The sequence below is a fragment of the Varanus komodoensis genome, unplaced genomic scaffold (assembly GCF_004798865.1).
Source record: "Varanus komodoensis strain SLA01 unplaced genomic scaffold, ASM479886v1 scaffold6_1, whole genome shotgun sequence".
NCBI classification, from domain to species: Eukaryota; Metazoa; Chordata; class Lepidosauria; order Squamata; family Varanidae; genus Varanus; species Varanus komodoensis.
This window is the reverse complement of record NW_025336345.1, coordinates 1,406,632-1,426,710: the sequence shown is the minus strand read 5'-3', so window position 1 is coordinate 1,426,710 and position 20,079 is coordinate 1,406,632. Positions and strand designations below refer to the sequence as shown.

The window sequence follows — 20,079 nt, the reverse complement described above, 5'->3', positions numbered from 1 at the left end:
GCTGTCTCATCTTTTTATTCCTCAGTTCTGTGTATACCTATGAGGAGGGATACTTAGTATTAACCTTTCTAATATTCAAGACCCATAGATCTACCGAGTGTAAAGGTCATCCGAGGCTCCTTAAAGCTGGGATTGAACCCAAGCTTAGTACCAGAAGAGGGGCTGATGAAGAGAATCCTCAATCCAGTAAGAACAAGGCCATTGTGGAGCAAATGCTTGGTAGATTGTTTGTCCTAATCTTATGACTTGCGTTCTTATCTGCAGCTTAAAACACTTACTCTTAGAGAAATGCATGCTACCTATTGGAGCAGTTCTGGTGGGCAAATAGGAAAGGGGGGGGGAACTCTAGAAGTAGGTGTGATGTAAGAAAAGTACCCCTCATACACATTAAGCAACAAAAGGCAAACTCAGGTAGATCTCTCACAATCAGCTGGAGAGTTTTTTCATGCTGTTGCAGCTGTCAAAGAGCAAGTGGATAGAAAATGAAAAAGTCCAGTTTCTTCAATATGCACAATTCCCTATTTCAATATTCACATTTATTTAAACAACCCGAAGTATGGAACTCATCGACAGAGTCCAGTTTTCTTTAGAAATACTTTGTTTCAAAGCAAAGTGATTCTATGTCTAGTTTACAGGCATAGAAATGATACACAGCAGCCCTTCTTTTTATCAAACCCATTTATGAAGTATTCCTCAGAAGATCCTGTGTTTATTTGGTCTTCCTTGCATTGTTATACTTAAAGTAACATTTTTTACTTACTAAGTTACAACTAAGCTGCAAATTGTGGAACCTCATGCATCAAGGGAATGGAAATGCTGTCTGACCTGCTTCGATTCTTTCCAGCATCTACTGGAGAGTTCAGCATATGCCAGGTGATAAAAAGTAGTTCCTGAATGTGTAGGCAGATTCATTAAAATGCTCTTCCAGCAATTATTCCAGAAGATGCTTTGAACTGACTACATTTATACATGGTAGGTTGCACTATTACCTCCTTGTTAATTTTTCCTGTTTGCCTCCTATTTATTCACTCCCAAATTTGGATGCAGGCAGTATTTACTTACACACTGTCTTTTTGCCAATTAACTCAAGGCAGTATTTAAGCAACTTTCCTCTTATTATGAATAATGTCTGTTGCATTTCTAGGTCAGCAGTCAGCCTATATTCTGCTAGTCTAAGAAATCCCCTCTCATTAGTATTATATTAATGAAGCCATTATTCTAGTAATGTCAGCTTTGCATAAAGTATTTCCAGAAGTTTCCAGCTACTTCTGGAAATGCTTCAGAATTATTTTAAACAAGGATGTACCTGTACATTGTTCCAGGCTGCTTCTCCTCTGTCTTTCACACAGTTTTCAATCCTCAGTGGTGAACCTAGGATGCCATGTTTGGTATCTGCACAGAGACCAGTCCCTACATTACGGATCTGCAAGACCAATTTACAGTTAAGTTTTGGACATACGAACATCCAAATAAATAAGTAGTGAAGATGCCATCTCATTTTAAAAAGTGGTGTAAATGCAAGTATACAAGGTGAGGTGTCTTTTTTTTTTAACATAGAGAAAAGAATTAAGAATTGTAAAATGGAGGAAAAAAAGCTCCTGGAAAACTAAATAGCATGTTGAATACATATGAACTTGAGATTCAGTACCAGTAACAAGAAGCTTCATATTTCCTAGACCTTAATCAGAATGCAGTTATCCTTTGGATTGTGCATGTCTCTGAATGTGGCAAGGCATTTCTAAAAATGCACACTTTGGAGGCAAGTGTCTCCAGTTTAAAATTTATATGCAGTTTTTGTGCAGTTTCTGAAACATAAGAGGGAACAGGATCAAACAGATATATGCCTGAACACATGCAAAACTGATTCAGAATGAACTGCCCATTTTAGTTCCAAAGTACATTAAAAATAGGTCACAGCTTTGGATTTACTATCCATTTTTACCTTAGGGCAACCCAGCAGTGGACTGTCAGAATTAGTAAATCTTATGAGGAGTTCACTTTGCATGGTTCTCTATAGTTTAGCAAAAAGATACTGGTAGTCCCCATGTGAAGAAAAAGTTCTGTTCCTGAGAACATCCTTAAGTTGAATTTGTATACAAGTCAGATCACATGACTAAGCCAAATGTTTGTCTTAGTATATGTACAGATTTTACATTTCTATGCATATAAAACACTTAAGAAACAGTTCCATATTCACTAAAGCACCTTCAACACAATACAGCATTATAATGATAATAATACAGTAACAATAAAGTAACTACAGATACTGAAAAGACACGAGGGAGAGAGCATATATATGTATGTGTGCAGGTATTCAGCACTGTAAAAAACAAATAAAGGAACAGTTCTTAAAACATTTTAAAACATTCTTGAGGTAACATTAAGCCTAACATTAACTGATGATGATGGAGATGGACCTGCTGCTGGAGAGCCAGGGTCTGACTCTCCTCCTGTACAGGGGTGAGGGTGATTCTAGGGTCCAGCTGCTGCAGAATGAAAAGCCATGAAACTCTCTCTAGGGAACTACACAGCCACTGAGAGAGATGCATTGACAAACACATCATGTAGTTTCCTAGAGACAGCCATGACTATCTCTAGCAAAAAGCCATGCATATTTCAAGTGAATCTCTATCTCTAGGGAAAAGCCATGAATATGTCTAGGGAGCTATGAGAGACATATTTGACTGCGGGTCATCAGTGGACACAGCACTGGCATTGCTTTATGTTCTATCTCTAAACTCTAGAACAGGGCTAGCAGGCTTTTTGCATTTAAATGGCTTCCTAAACATCGGCTTCCTAAAAGTTATACAGCCATGATGGCTGTTCCTCCACGACCATTTACTTTCATCCTTTCCAAACCAGAACTGCAGCATTCAGGCAGGAGGAGTACAGGGTCTGTTGTCTGTTCCAAATATAACACTTTAATCCTTTCCTCTTTGGCAGAAAAGTGCAGCTGTGATCATTTCATCATATACATTCACAATTCCTGTAAGCTATTCTTTGTAAACCCAACAACATGCACCATGTGTTGGCTAAACTTAGTGACAGAAGTAGTAAGTACTGGAATTCCTGCAGTTAAACCTGCAACCTTACACTTTAGACGGCATGACTGAATGAGAGCTCTTGGTCTCATCTGGTACAGGCAAGTATCTTGAATAAACCAACCTCTCCCCAGGCGGCCGCTGGAGGCTCCACTGGTGGATAGAACTTTCCCAAGTCCCAGGCAACTTCATTCATGAACCATTTGAAGCTTTTGCAGTTGAGATTGCTGCGAAGCTCCTTTTGGGCAGCCACATCTCCTGCAGACAGATGCCGGTATTCAGGTCTTCTCTGGTAAATGTACTCTGCATATTCATCCATCCACACCTCAGCTACACGCTTCAAGTTCTACGTAGGTGGCATTATTTTGGAAAGGAATAAGGAAAAAGCAAGCATTATTCATGAACCTGAATTTGTATTAGGCAGACAAGAGAAGACTTCCAAAAAAGTTCCTAATTTCTGAGCAATACTTTAGTTTTAGTAAGTGAAATATCTATAATATTTAACTCAAGATGCAAGAGAGCAACAGAAGTATTTTCATGATAATTAAATTAGATTTCTAGTCACAAAAGTCTAGTTTCTGTAACTGAGAAAGCACTATATAGATTTCCTGTGGCATCTTAAAACTGCCCCCGCCCTCTGGTGTGTATATAAATAGCAACATATGTTTTTGTGAGCCAGAGTCCCCTTTTTTGATGAAGTGCACCATGACTCAGAAAAAAATATGCCACAATAAAGTGTTAATCTTTAAAGATACCACAAGCTCTGCTTCTGTTGCAACAGCCTAACAAGATTAATCTCTGGATTTTATCATGGAAATGTATATAGTACATATGAAGTAGATGTTGCAAACAGAAGTTTTTCTTCTGGCTGACCAGCCAGCTCATGCAAGTTCTGCAAGGCCCAATTAATGCCTTCTTAGTAAGCCACTTCCTGCAACTCTAGCTCAGGACAGGGAAGAGACTCAAGCTGCACACCTACTTTACAATCAGTCAGATGTAGGCAACATTCTCCTACTTAAGGCAGGGGTAGGCAGCATGGTGTCCTCCAAATATTTTGGACTACATCTTCCTTTTGCTCCAGTTGGCATTACCAACAGTTAGAGATGTGGAGATCAAAACCTTTGGTGGGGACCACATTGCTTACCCTGCCATTTGTGTTCAGGGATATATGGGGGACTGACCAGGCAAGCAGAGTGAAATCCTGGAATTTGGAAAAGTATTCCTTTCACTGTAGCATCTGACGGGGTCTGCACATCCCAATATTGTTGCTGTTGTTGGTCGCGAAGTCATGCCTGACCCATCGCGACCCCATGGATAACATTCCTCCAGGCCCTCCTGTCCTCCACCATCCCCGGAGTCCACTCAAGCTCACACCAACTGCTTCAGTGACTCCATCCAGTCACCTCATCCTCTGCTGGCCCCTTCTCCTTTTGCCATCCCACTATATAGCATTTCAAAGAACAAGTTAGCCAGCCAGCAAGTTCTATCTAGTTTAAACAAACCTAACATCTAGCTTGTGTATTTTATGTACTCAACTATAACTGAAAGGTAAAAAATAATTTTAGTCATCTGTTGTTCTTTTATTGTCATTTCCACCAGAGGGAGCCACTACTCACATTAAAAATATGTTGGGATACTAAATGAAAGGCACTCATGCAATATTAAAATTCACTACGGGTGCAATCCTATGGCCTCCTACATTATTGGGGGGGCACAGGAGTATTCTGGGGGACACAGGTTGTATGATCTTAGAACTGGCATTTGGAAGACCAAGCCCTCCCTTGCAGCCAGTGCAAAAACAACGGCCCTGGCTGCCTCCCTCGAGGTCTTGACTATGTCCCAGAGGGGAGGAGAAGGGACACGGCAGGAGGCGAAGAGGAGGCTGGGGCCAAGGACTTTTGCCAAGTCTTATTGGTGTTCCATGCTCTTTTCCCCTCTCCATCTCCAGCACTACATCTAGAGAGCTTAAAATGGCCATCTAAATAAAAAGTTGGGGCACATGACATGGCAGTAGTACTTTATTTGGTGCACAAGATGCACATAAACCTCCAAATATGGAAGCTTACATGTATCAAGGGTGGGGGTAATAAGGCTGTGCCCTAAGACATGTGAGGGCAAACCTTGAATTTCTAGGAATTAGCAACTGAATTCCTCATGTGGACCTATTTTCAAATACTTGTGGCTTCTTCCTTCAAGATGTGCAAATGGAAATGTACTGCCAACAATAAGGGTTATGGTGAGGTTTACTGGGCTTTTTAGGTCTGTGTAGTTTAGTGACACAGGTCAATCTAATACAGATCAATATTACCAGTTAGAAGCACCTTTCAATTGATTTATTTAACAATGACTGAGGGAACAGGGTCTGTTAAGTAACAAGACAGTAGCTTACTTGCCGTGTGAACAGGCAACTGTTCTGAGCCATTCAAATTAGGGATGATGATATGAAGGAACACAGCCAACCAGATCTTACCCTTGCCAAGCTGACTCCTGTTGGAACTTTATAAGGGACGTATTTCCTATAGATATGGCCTACGCGGGAACACGGGATGTCTTCCATACGACCCCCACACATCCATACCTGTGAGATGGCAGAGAGAATAAACAGGAAAAATGGTTTTCTGAATTGGTTGGAAATCAAACCTTCACAGGCTATAAGCTGTGTACCTGATCTGCACTCTGTGCTTGCTTTCATAAAGATGCAACTTTGAATAAAAGCCAACTAAGTCATGCATTGGAAAAGCATTGCTAATATCAAGAAAGAGCAAACCATACAACTGATTTGAAACACAAGAATTCAGAAGCAATGTGAAACTGGTTTTAGTGGATTTAAGAATACTTAAAGTACAGATAAACTCAACTAAGTACAAGATTAAACCTTCTGTAGATTCATATGCACTATTCTTAAGAAGCAATTCCAAACAGTTATCTGGGCAATGGACTGCATACAGACATCTTAATGGATATTTTGCAGACCTGGTTCTAATGTATCCTTCCTGTGCTGAGCGTGCCAAGATATATACTGTGCTACTGCAGATTTATAATAAGCAACCATCCATAACAGATTAAAATCTTTATTTTGTATTAAAAAATTAAGCATGTATTAAACAAATGCTACTTGCAGCATGATGGCCCAATAACTTCCAAAGGAGACTGAGACATGCAAAACACTGAATCTGTGCCAACATTCTATAAGAACTTTCATTCATGCCTAGATTAAATATGGATATAGGTTTTGCCAGTGTAAGTAAATGATGTAGAACTACTGTTGATTACATGCATTCCAGTAGGCTTAAAAATGGATTGAAGTGCTTCGACCAGTAATAATGTGTTTAATCTCTTTTAAAGTACCATGGCTATTTATAAACAGACTGGCTCCAAAATTACTTTAAAGGATTGTCTGGACATGTTTGTTAAGGCAAATATTCTAATGACCCCAAAAAGGTTTAATCAGGAGTACTGTTGGTTGCCTGCTAATGAAACTTCAACAGTTTCACTTTTCCAGCTTTCTATATTGCAGGTGAAGCTCAATATTGCACTGTCCTTGACCTGCCATTCAAATATGAATTTTAATGTCACAATTATTGTCAACTGTGCTAAAAATGTACTGCTGACCAGTGATTTTGACAGATGACAACACTTCTGTTCCATGGATTAATCAAATTCTTGATTGCGAAATGAGAAGCTTCAGGATGAAACAGTTTCTCATTAATGGTCAGAGTAGAAGGAGAATAATTTTTGGACAAGCTTGCATTATACTGTTTGACTGTGTATTTTCACTGCTACTACCTTCTGATTGGGAAGATTCTAATGCAAACGTCTCTCTTTATAGCAAATATAAGTATTTAAGAGAATTATCTTTTTTCAGAAATCTGTTAGTGTTACAATATTTTATCCTATATTTGACAGAATTCAACAAAACTTATCCAATACTATGCCTCCAGTTTGGAGGACCAAAGAAGCTGAGAAAAATACTTAAGAGAAAGTACTTAAGAGGAAAAGAGTATATTTATGAGTTATTTTCCTTTAGATACAACTCAAAACAGCGACAGGATTATAACTTATACAAGATAAACAACTTCTTGGCTGTCTCAAAAATCCATTATTTATTTAAAACTTTTATATGCCGTCACCACATGTCTCGGCATCTTGGAACGGCTCACAAATGTACAATTAAAAACAATAAAACATTACAAATTCCATAAAATTATATAAAACAAAAACAAAACAAAAAACACAAAAAAGCGACTGTTGACAATCAAAATATTAATTTTTAAAATAACAATTAAATAAAAAGGCTTTAACATGGCGCCAAAAAGGATATAAACTCGCTGCCAGGAGCACCTCTCCAGGGAGCGCATTCCATAATCTGGGCACCACTGCAGAAAAGGCTCTGCTCTGGGTAGTTGTTCTTTTTATCTCCTTTAAAGAGGGCTCCCAGAGCATAACCAATCCCGCAGATCTTAAGGGGTGTGAGGGCATGTAAGGGAAGAGGTGCTCCTTCAGGTATCCTGGTCCCAAGCCATTCAGGGCTTTATAGGTTAATACCAGCACCTTGAATTGGGCCCGGACTTCAACTGGAAGCCAATGTAGCTGGTAGAGGACCGGCGTTATATGAGAATAACAACTGGTCCCTGTCAGCAACCTGGCAGCTCTGTTCTGTACCAGCTGAAGTATCCGGACCGTCTTCAAGGGCAGCCCCACATAGAGCACATTACACTAATCCAACCGGGAGGTTACCAGAGCATGAATCACCGTTGCTAGGCAGTGCTTGTCCAGGTAAGGGCGCAGCTGGTGGATCAGCTGAAGCTGTAGGAAAGCACTCCTTGCCACCACCGCCACCTGGGATTCCAGTGACAGCTCTGGGTCAAGGAGTACTCCCAAGCTGCAGACCCTGTCCTTTAGAGGGAGTGCTACCCCATCCAGGACAAGGTCAAAGTCACTTACCTGAAACCGCGATCCACCCACCAACAGGACTTCCGTCTTATCTGGATTGAGGCTCAGTGTATTGGCCCTCATCCAGCCCATTACCTCGGCCAGGCACTGGTTCAGCACAGCCACCACCTCACCTGGAGTAGATGTAAATGAGAGGCAGAGCTGGGTGTCATCAGCATACTGGTGACACTGCAGTCCAAACCTCCTAATGACCTCTCCCAGTGGTTTCATGTAGATGCTGAAAAGCATGGGGGACAAAATAGAGCCCTGCGGAACCCCATGGCACAACTGCCATGGCACAGAGCCATAGTCCCCCAGCACCACCTTCTGGAGTCAGCCAGCCAGGTAGGAGCGGAACCACTGCCAAGCAGAGCCTCCTACTCCTAACCCGGCCAGTCTATCCAGAAGGATACCATGGTCAATAGTATCGAAAGCTGCTGAGAGGTCCAGGAGAACCAATAGGGACGCACTCCCCCCTGTCCCTCTCCCTGCACAGGTCCTTGTACAGGGCGACCAAGGCAGATTCAGTGCCATAACCAGGTCTGAAACCAGACTGAAATGGGTCATCCAAGAGTGCCTGGAGTTGTCCCACCACCGTCCACTCTAACAGCTTGCCCAGAAATGGAATGTTGGCCACCAGTCTGAAATTGGTGGCCACCTCTGGGTCCAGGAATGCCTTCTTCAGGATAGGCTGGATCACTGCCTCCTTCAAGGGGGTAGGGACCTGGTCCTCCCTCAGTGACAACCTCCCGGACCCAGGGACCAATCCCGTAACTGGCTTCTTTAAGTAGCCAAGAGGGGCATGGGTCCAGGAGACAGGTGGTGGGACATACCATTCCAAGCACCTTGTCCACATCATCAGGCTGCAATAACTGAAACTCATCCACTAATGATGGACCAGACAGTGCTCTGGACACCTCCCGTACTGGATTCAAATCAACTGTGGAGTCCAGATCGCGGTGAATCTGACCGACTTTTTCCCTAAAGTGCTGGGCAAAGTCATCACAGTGGCTGCTGAAGGTGCGACCACTTCCTTCTGGCCAGAATGTATCAGGCCTTGCACCACTCGGAAAAGCTCCGCCGGACGGCACTGTGAGGAAGCAATGGAAGCAGAGAAGAACTGTCTCTTCGCTGCCCTCACCGCCACAGCATAGGCACGATAATGTGCACCTAAGTGTGTTCAGTCAGATTCGTCTCGAGATTTCCTCCACCTGTGCTCTAGTCATCTCCCAGGCTGCTTCATTGCCCGCAACCCAGGCGTATACCATGGTGCCGAGTGGGCTCTGCTAGGAGGGAGAGGACGCTTAGGAGCGATCGTGTCGATTGCCCTGGTCATCTCCCTATTCCATGAGTCGACCAGGCCATCAACAGGAGTGCCAGCTTCATCTGCCAGAAAATCCTCCACAGCCCTCAGGAATCCATCTGGATCCATCCGGCTCCGGGGGTGGACCATCCTAATAGGGTCCCCACCCTTCTGGAGGGAGAGATCAGACCCGAGCTCAAACCTCACGAGGAAGTGGTCTGACCATGACAGAGGAGTCAAGATCAAGTTTCTCACTTCCAGGCCACCCTCTTCCCGTCCCGTCGAGAAAACCAGGTCAAGCGTGTGACCTCTTTCATAAATAAATGCTTTAAAGCAAATGCTTTTCAAATCCTCAAAAGGTCTGTAGCCCCAGCAAAGGAACACAGGAGTACAGGTTCTCTCCCTTTCAAGATGCACAGACACTGGAAACAGAACTGGCACAAAAGGAAAAGATTTCTAGAAAAAAAAGGATATAACAGAATCCTAGAAATCTGCTCTACAATCACTGATCTGAAAAAGAAGTGATGAGATGAACCACTACTGAGATGAGATGAACCACAGAAATTCAACACAGCTCAGACACTCAGATAAGTTTCGCTCAGAGCAAGAAGATGGAATGTTTTTTTCAAGGCACTAGGCCATAGTGCTCAGACCATGAAGAAGAAACTCACGCATATATAAGTAGTTAATTGCATTTAATTACTTCAGCTTGGTATTACCCCACATCATATATATCTCAGCTCCTCTCTTCCCTACCAGTGTGATCTTACATTCAGAACCTGACAAAAAGGTCCTAACCTTAATACTCCTTTCATATCTTACTGTTAAGCAAACATTTACTCAAGCAATAGTGAGGGTCACAGAGAAATAGCTTTGCTGTCTTCCCCAATTGTAGGTGGCAATCTTAACACCAAAGAAAACACCAATAGTGATATTCTCGCAGCACAGAAAGAAACTCCCCTGTCTTGGCCCTACCACAGTCCAGAACCACCATAAATGTGAAAAACTGTGACTATCTCCACCCCACCTCCAAACCTTAACTCTTATTACTGCTGATCATACATGTACTGGATTGCTTCTTCCTCCCTCCCTCCCTCATCTGATCCTGCAGGGTCCCCCTTCTTCATTTATTACATGCTTATGTTCTTCTTCCCTGCCCTTTCAATCACCAGCACCTCCTGTTTGCATCAAGGAAATGCTGGGGAGATTTCCCTCACTGGATGGGCAGGACAAGACGGCATGCTTGGGAGGCCAGCCCTCTCTCCCCTTTCGCTTCCTCTCTATGATGTTGACAATTTTTTGCAGTAGGCCGCAAAACTAAAAAAAAATCCCACTTAATTGTTCATGGCCAACTTGCGAATTATCAAATCCACGGGAGTTAAACCTATGAAAGTCGAGGTTTCACAGTAATCACTCCCACAGAAGAGTGTGCGACATGTGGATGCACTGAGTTTCCAAAGCACAAGAAGTGGCTTTTGCACAGGGCGGTGCGTGACAACATCCCTGGCAGGAGAGGGCCAAGGCTGTGTCTCATACACAGTCAACATATTAGGCACAAAGACAGATTTGGCCTGTCTGTGCCTAGGTGCCTGACTCCTAACAAATGCCTGGAGGGCAAAGTGAAGCTGATCCTTCCTTCCAGAGCAATAATGGGGGGTGAAATTTTTACGAGTTTTACAGAATGGGCATATTTGTTTCTGCTATTTCCTCACAGCTACCAGAAAGCTTCCTTGCTAGGAACTCATGGCTGATCTAATTAAAATCAACAGTTGTAAGGCTAGCATAACAATACAGTAAAAGCAACCTGCAAAAGCCAAACACATCTAGAAAGATGGGAGCAGTGTTGGATGACCTGCAGAGGTTGTCAGAAAACCTTCTTCATTTTAGGGATTCCATATGAACAAATTTCATTAATAAAGAAACTTCTGACCACTCTTATGATATCTGCCTATTCACTGGCATGTGAAATAAACCAGATTTGTGAATTTACATCACTGTTCCACAATATGCTTCCTTTCCATTTAACTTGTTCAATTCTGTGCCTTTAAAAAAAATCTTCCTGATCTCAGCTGATGGTGTGGCACTTGAATATAAAACTAATTTGAAAAGGAGGCTTTCTATTCATTTTCATTACTGCTTTGAATCATTTTATTAGCAGTCCCTTTGTGTGATGACAGAATTCATTACAACCTGCAAAAAGAAAATTATCAGTTCTCATCTGTAAAGAGACAGATCAGTAGAAAGTGAGCACCCCATGCACTAAAAGGAAAAAGCAGAAGGAATGAATTTAAAACTTGCTATGCTGAAGGACAAAAAACCTCAAGTGTCTCTCAAGCAGCCTCTTTTGGGACAATAACTGCCAATGGAAAATTCCTTCTGATTTTGCCTTTCTGTGAGGCAGCATGTAACACAGTAATAGCCCTCCCAGACCCAATGTCTTCCAGATGCTGTGGGCATCAGCCTCAAACAGAATTACAGATGGTGTGCAATGCTGGGAGTGTAGTCCAAAATATCTGGACTAGGTTGGCTGATCCAGGTTGGCTGATCCAGTATTCCATATAGATAGATAGAATTTCTACATGCTAAGGACTCAGTGTCTCCACGGTTTATGCACTCCTGCTGCTCCTCATATTATGAGGAGTGTGGCTGCCTTATCAAGGCCACCTATGTGCATATGAGTTTGGCACACCCCGCTGTTGATGCCCTCAGTATTATGACTTAAAAACTGAATTAGATAGCAAAATATTTGTGGGTTTTGAAGGCCACTGAGGTACAATTAAGTGCATATTCTATCAAGGTTTTAAGGACCTTTGACAAATCACTATTTAAGCAGGTGAAATACTGGAGTGCAGCAACAGACACAGGAGAACGTCTTCCTCGTGCCATTTTTCATTCCTGCCTACATGTAAATTACGTCCCTTACTAGATGCAAATTGGGTTGTAATTGCTTCTAAAACATTTCTCGAGTGTTTCAACAAAGGCTGTATATAAGAAAGGAGCTATTAAGGGGTTTCAGGTTCATGTTATAGGACTTCTCTGACATGTCTGCACACTGTACAAGGCCTCATCCTTCCCACCTCAGTGATGTGTCTTGAGGCCCTGGAAGCAGATCTCACAGAGTATGACTGCAAGCAATTTTCAGATACTATCTCTTGGTTGGCACAGAAACAAGCATCAAGGAGATCCAGTAGGAGAAGCCACATTTTCAAATAAAGGCAAGAAGATGCAAGTGACTCAGATTCAGCAACAAAGCTGACCTCCTACAAGAAATGTTTAGTTAAATACCCCAAGGAAGAACAAGAATAAGAGCCTGTCTGTGAAGAACAGGGAGTATCAAATGCCCACATAATGCCCACATAAAGTGCCACTGAGCTGGCCATTGCCCTTGTTTGGTGTGCTCTGGGTTGCTCAGGGATCTGCAGTCCTGCAAGCTAGAAGGCAATGTGATGGAAGGAGGTGAGCAGTTGCCAAATTGGGCTGAATCTGAGTCTGAGATGTAGTCTTCTGAAACTGAGGAGGGCGAGTCAAGCAAGTCAAGAGATGGGGGGCAGGCATGGTAGCTATGGCAGCTGAGATGCTGCTGCTGGTGTGCTGCTATGTCCCTCTCCATGGTATCCCAGACAGTCCTCATATCTGCGTCTTGGAATGACCAGCTGGTCCCAGTCCCTGTCCAGTCCACTCTCCTCCTAACCTGGCTGAATTATTGTGGAGTTGGCCGACAGGCTCCTTGGCCCCAGTCAGGGAGGGATGACCAAGACTGAACCTGCAGGCAGCGTTCCAGGATGGTGTAGGATGGAATTGGGGAGAAGGCCTTGAGATGTCAAGGGGGTGAGAAGGTAGCAGAATGGTGAGGCAAAGTCACTGCTGGTCTTGGTTGCTGTGATGCCAGTATTGACAGTCCTAGAGATTTCAGAGGGAGGTCAGGCCAGCTGGTGTATCGGCGCATCACAGATTTCATTTTCCAAGATCAATTATGTAGTCTGTATGTGTTTGGTCAGAGCTCACTCTGTGCATGGTGAAATCACCCTTGGCATATATGGAGAGTGGTGTGCCTGAGATCTCTTCCTGGGTTAGGCTTTTACCAACTCCATCATCTTTGCTTTTTCCACCACCTTCTTGGCCCTGCGGGCTTCAACGGAATGCCCTGGTGAGGAAGGGACAGATGCCATGGCTGGAGGAGCCACGGCAGCTGCAGATGGTGGGTGTGATGACTCCAAAGACCAGAACGTGGTCAGGCGATCCTGCACTACAGGCCTGGCTGAATCAGTGGTCTACAGAGCGTGGCTCCACAACTCAGCCTGCGGTATGCCCACCCTGATCCTTCAGGCCTGATTAACGAAGGCCTGGCAGGGTGGACAGGCTCCCACGAGTTCCCTCTCTCCTAGGCAGAAGAGGCACAAAGAATGGCAGCTTGCTCCCACAACATACACATTTCCAAAATTGTGCTTTGAGTGCCATCAGGAAAGAGAAGAAAAGAGAAAATGTTGGGGATGGGAGGAGATGATAGGAGGGGGTTGGATGGGCTAGGTTGGGTAAAACAGGACTAAGAAATAATACTTTAATTACTAGGACCAACACAACCTTTTCAGGAATAAGTCATGTCAGATCAATGTTATTTCACCCTTATCCCCAGAGTTACTCTCTAGTAAAGCATGGGAAAACCTCATACCTTGATTTTAGCAAAGCAATTAACATGGTTTCCCATGGCAACTTAATTGCCAAGATGATAAAATGTGAGTTGGATTCTATTATTGCTAGATAGACACACAACTGAAAGGGACAGTGAATTATCACAGAAGAATCAAGATTCAAAAGATTCTTAACAGGCTGGAGCACTGGGCTGAATCTGACAAGATGAAATTCCAGAAAAAATAACGTCTTGCATTCAGATACAAAAAAAGAAGAAATGGAAGACACAAATATAGGATAGGAGAGACCAGGCTTGATAGATGTACATGTGACTTTTCAAGATACTTAGATTCTTTTCATGAGCTAATGTGATGTTGCTGCTTAAAAGGTTAATACCATTAATATCATTTTAGCTTGCGTTGACAGCCAGATCTTAGGAAATAATAGTTCTACTATATTCTGAATTGGTCAGGCCACATTTGGAGTATTGTATCCAGTTTTGGGCCATTGACAAACTGGAGCATTTCCAGAAGAGGGCAACGACAATAGTGGGGACTGGAAAACAAGTTCCCTGTGGAACAGTTAAAATAGCTGGGTGTATTTAACTAGGAAACGGTAAGATTAAAAAGAGCTGTTACAACTGAGTTCAGATAAGTGAAAGGCTGTCATGCAGAAGACAGAGCAGAGTTGTTATATGTTGCTTCAAAATACAAGACCAGGATTCAATGGATGGAAATTTCAAGGAAGCTGATTTTGGTTCATCTTTAGGAGAAACCGTGAAAGCTGTTTTCCAGTGGAACTGATCACTGTGGGAAATGATCAGTCCTTCATTTTCTGGAGACAATCCAGTAAACCTTCGTGGGAAAAATGTATAGTAGCTGTACTAATTCATTTCCAATTAAATGCAGCTCCAAATGTATATTTCTAGGAAATTCCTGAAATAAATGAGCATGACTTATAATGACCAACAGCAAAAAGCTGCTTCATCAAATAATTATCAGAAAGTGTCCAAAGTTAACAAATAACGTTAAGGCACCACAGTCTGTGGAGAGAAACATGTCCTATCTATAAGCTACATAATACTCAAGTGCGAAGAGAAGGACTTCCCAATCTAGGCAAAATGGCGGTCAAAAAGGAACCGAGGGAGAGGTGAGAGCCTCTCCCATGCTGTCCTGGAATAGGAAGGGGAGAGGGTCCTGCCCAATCGAACACTTAGTTATAGACGCTTCCTGACAACAGGCTTTGTGCAGGTGCAAAGCCTGTATGTGTGATGCAGAGAGCCCATGAAGAACAAGAGAATCAACTTTCCTGATGTCATGCATGCAAACTCCAATGATAAAATAATTTCCCTATATTACGGTAGTGAGTGCGTGCATTTTCATCAAATGTAATGGATTTTTCAAACCTAAATACAGTAATGAGCACCACCTGTTTCCAAATAATTCCCTATTTTCCCTTTCTTAGATACTGCTGCCAAAACAATTCCCTAGTAAAAATGTTACCTGAAACAGATTACTGAAGGAAAAAACTTGGTTAAGAATGGGTTGCAAATTTGGTATTTGAAATATGGAAAACTGTTTATTTGGAAGATGCCTTAGGTCAATTATTTGTGCTGATTCAGCCAGGATTCTTTGCATCTTTTTATTAATCAGATATGCATCTTTTTATTAATCAGATTTAAACCTGATTATAAAGTTTCATGACTTCACAAATGTTGATGCTTTTGGTTTTCCCTGTGAACAAATCTTTTGTTCTTATAATTTCATCAGAATAATGAAGTCTATCAACCACATATTAATGCATCAAATTATCTTAACTTCTGAAAATACACTCTTTCAGTTAAATGTCAGTTCCCATCACACAATACAAGGAATAGAAGACTTTTGCTGGAATTAATTAGAATGAATTTAATCCACCATAACTTCTCATCTCTTGCCTGAAATAAAACTCTCTGAAACACAATGCATAAGTAGACAGATGAATGAAGTCGTCTTGTTTCCTGCAGATCAAGCAATGAGTGTCTGCTCCAGCATTTCAAAGACAAAGAGCTTACAGAGTTACTGTCATCACTCTTGGAAACTACTGTTTTAGAAAAGGTCCAAGTTGGAAAAGAAGAATGCTGCTTCTACCCTCTCCTGCAGAGAATTACATTATTACACCATTTCTTTGCACACAATAGTAAAAAGGATAAATGGAACCAACTGTAATCTCAAAGGAGAAACGAGAAACCTCCAATATGTCTTTATTACACTGTTTTTTGTAGATAAACAATAGTAAGAAAATGTCATTTGCTGCATGTTAATTGCCAAATGAATGTGGTTTGATGGGTCCTTACAACACCATTAAGTAGTTCAGATTTGAAAAACTACTTGGGGAAAACAGAAGACAAGAAATGGTTGTAATTACCAGGGGAGGAATGTGTTGCCGCTGGCAAGACTAAATAATCTGCTCTGTTTCTTGCTAGTCTCTCTGGATTCATGCTGAAGCAGTGCGGCTTGCTCAGCTGGACATCCAGCCTACTAGAATTGAGACACTAATAATTTCTCAGAGACAAGTGCAAATCTAAAGCAAGCACAAAGTACTGTAAACAGCAAGTATTTTTAATTGAGGCAGCAAAGCTGTTTATTAGTTTAAAAGCTTTAATATAAGCTTTTTAATCACTGAAAGTATTGTAGGGTGACAGAGATCTCAGTTCTATTTATTCTGGTTAATGAATTCTAGTAAGTAAATGTATAGATCATGCAAATCAATGACATTCAATGACAATTCAATGTAATAAATGACTAAAAGCAGTGAAGAATATTTTAATAGATTAAGTCAGTAGATAGCTTCCTACATTCAACATGAGATAACATCCTTCAAAATATATGCCTTGTATCACTGCACTTTCTCCCTACTTTTATTTATTAGATTTCTATCCTGCTCCTTTAGCCAAAATGGCTCTCTATTACTCTCTTAATCACTGCATTTGCTCAAGTGATCAGTAATATTAATAAAAAACACTTTGGGTTGGTGCTGTTAATATTACTGAATTTCTATGATGATTCCACACACTTATTCCTTTAAAACAGCTGAATTAGTGGTTTTAGGGCAATAAGGCTTATCATGAACCTGTCTGATTATTAAGATCTGCAGGAGAGCACCTGTTGAAGGCATCATTCTTTGCCCAGGCCCACTTATGGATCACTGCCTTGTCGTGGCAAAGGGGCTTGCGTAGCTCAGTGAAGCTATGAGCTATTCTATGCAGGACCAGCCAAGACGGACAGGTCATAGCAGAGAGCTCTGACAAAACGTGATCCACTGGAGAAGGAAATGGCAACCCACTCCAGTATCTTTGCCATGAAAACCCCATGGACAGATATGACGCTGGAAGAGGAGCCTCTCAGGTTGGAAGGTGTTCAATATGCTACTGGGGAAGAGCAGAGGGCTAGTACTGGTAGCACCCGAAAGAATGAAGCGACTGGGTCAAAGCCGAAAGGACACTCAGTTGCAGATGTATCTGGTGGTGAAAAGAAAGTCCGATGCTGCAAAGATCTATACTCCATAGGAACCTGGAATGTAAGATCCATGAATCAAGGCAAGCTGGATGAGGTCAAACAAGAGATGACAAGACTGAACATCGACATCTTAGGAATCAGTGAACTAAAATGGACAGGAATAGATGAATTTAATTCAGATGACCGTCAGGTATACTACTGCGGCAAGAATCCCTCAGAAGAAATGGAGTAGCCTTCATAATCAATAAAAGAGTAGGAAAAGCAATACTGGGATACAATCCCCCAAATGACAGAATGATCTCAGTTCGAATCCAAGACAAACCATTCAACATCACAGTAGTCCAAGTCTATGCCCCAACCACAGGTGCTGAAGAGGCTGAAGTTGACCAGTTCTACAACACCTTCTACAATTAACACCAAAAATGATGTCCTTATCATCATGGGGGATTGGAATGCTGAAGTAGGAAGCCAAACGATAACCGGAATAACAGGCAAGTTTGGCCTTGGAGTACAAAATGAAGCAAGGCACAGGCTGGTAGAATTTTGTCAAGAGAATACGATGGTCATAGCAAATACTCTTTTCCAACAACCCAAGAGACGACTCTACACATGGACATCACCAGATGGTCAACACAGAAATCAGATTGACTATGTGCTCTGCAGCCAAAGATGGAGAAGCTCTATACAGTCAGTAAAAACTAGACCAGGAGCTGACTGCGGCTCAGATCATGAAATTCTGGTTGCAAAATTTAGGCTTAAATTGAAGAAAGTAGGGAAAAGCACTAGGCCACTCAGGTATGACCTAAATCATATCCCTGATGAATACACAGTAGAGGTGACAAATAGATTTAAAGAATTAGATCTGATAGACAGACTGCCTGAAGAACTATGGGCGGAGGTTCACAACATTGTACAAGAGGTAGCAACTAAAACCATCCCAAAGAAAAAGAAATGCAAGAAAGCAAAATGGCTGTCTGAAGAAGCTTTACAAATAGCTGAGGAAAGAAGGGAAGTGAAAGACAAAGAAGGAAAGGAAAGGATACACCCAATTGAATGCAGAATTCCAGAGAATAGCTAGAAGAGATAAGAATGCCTTCTTAAATGAACAGTGCAAAGAAATAGAAGAAAAGAATAGAATAGGGAGGACCAGAGATCTCTTCAAGAAAATTGGAGATATGAAGGGAACATTTCATGCCAAGATGGGCATGATAAAGGACCATAATGATAGGGAGCTAACAGAGGCAGTAGAGATTAAGAAGGGGTGGCAAGATTACACAGAGGAACTATACAAGAAAGAGCTTAACGTCCCTGATAACCACGATGGGGTGGTCACTGACCTCGAGCCAGACATCCTGGAATGTGAAGTCAAATGGGCCTTAGGAAGTCTGAGCAACAACAAAGCTAGTGGAGGTGACAGTATTCCAGCTGAGCTATTCAAAATCCTAAAAGACAATGCAGTAAAAGTGCTACACTCAATATGCCAGCAAATTTGGAAAACTCAGCAGTGGCCACAGGATTGGAAAAGGTCAGTTTACATTCCCAATCCAAAGAAGGGCAATGCCAAAGAATGTTCAAACTACCACACCATTGCACTCATTTCACATGCTAGCAAAGTTATGCTCAAAATCCTACAAGCTAGGCTCCAGCAGTATGTGGCCCGAGAACTACCAGAAGTACAGGCAGGATTCTGAAGAGGCAGAGGAACTAGAGATCAAATTGCCAACATACGCTGGATCATGGAGAAAGCTAGGGAGTTCCAGAAAAACATCTACTTCTGCTTCATTGACTTTGCTAAAGCCTTTGATTGTGTGGATCACAACAAATTGTGGCAAGTTCTTAAGGAGATGGGAGTACCAGACCATCTTATTTGTCTCTTGAGAAACCTGTATGTTGGTCAAGAAGCAACAGTGAGAACTGGACACGGAACTATTGATTGGTGCAAAACTGGGAAAGGAGTACGGCAAGGCTGTATACTGTCGCCCTGCCTCTTTAACTTATATGCAGAGCACATCATGTGAAAGGCGGGGCTAGATGAATCACAAGTCGGAATTGCTAGGAGAAATATCAACAACCTCAGATATGCAGATGATACAACTCTAATGGCAGAAAGTGAAGAGGAACTAAAGAGCCTCTTGATGATGGTGAAGGAGGAAAGTGCAAAAGTCGGCTTGAAACTCAACATTAAGAAAACTAAGATCATGGCATCTGGTCCTGGAAAATAGATGGGGAAGAAATGGAGGTAGTGACAGATTTCATTTTCCTGGGCTCCAAGATCATTGCAGACGGGGACTGCAGCCAAGAAAGACGCTCTCTCCTGGGGAGGAAAGCTATGGCAAATGTAGACAGCATACTAAAAAGCAGAGACATAACCCTGCCAAAAGAAGTGTGTATAGTCAAGGCTATGGTTTTCCCAGTTGCAATGTATGGCTGTGAAAGTTGGATCATAAGGAAGGCTGAGCGCCGAAAAATTGAGGCCTTTGAATTGTGGTGCTGGAGGAGAGTCCTGCGAGTCCCTTGGACTGCAAGGCGATCAAACCTGTCAGTCCTAGAGGAGAAGAGAGGACTGCTCTTTAGAAGGCCAGATACTGAAGATGAAACTCAAATACTCTGGCCACCTAATGAGAAGGAAGGACTCCCTGGAGAAGAGCCTAATGCTGGGAACAATAGATGGCAAAAG

The 20,079-nt window shown here is 42.2% G+C and overlaps 1 protein-coding gene across 2 annotated transcripts in view; it reads right to left on the bottom strand.

Moving 5' to 3' along the window:
• Positions 1-20,079, bottom strand: part of GALNT10 (polypeptide N-acetylgalactosaminyltransferase 10) — a 78,228-nt gene that overhangs the window by 12,461 nt on the left and 45,688 nt on the right. For both annotated transcript variants that reach the window (XR_006416673.1, XM_044450925.1), the window contains exons 8-10: positions 5,512-5,619; positions 3,166-3,387; positions 1,307-1,423 (exon numbers count right to left, since the gene is read on the bottom strand). Coding sequence is in view for 1 of the 2 variants with exons in the window: in XM_044450925.1 (XP_044306860.1) it covers positions 1,307-1,423; positions 3,166-3,387; positions 5,512-5,619 (447 nt within the window). In the remaining variant the exon portion in view is untranslated. The remainder of the gene's footprint in view (positions 1-1,306; positions 1,424-3,165; positions 3,388-5,511; positions 5,620-20,079) is intronic.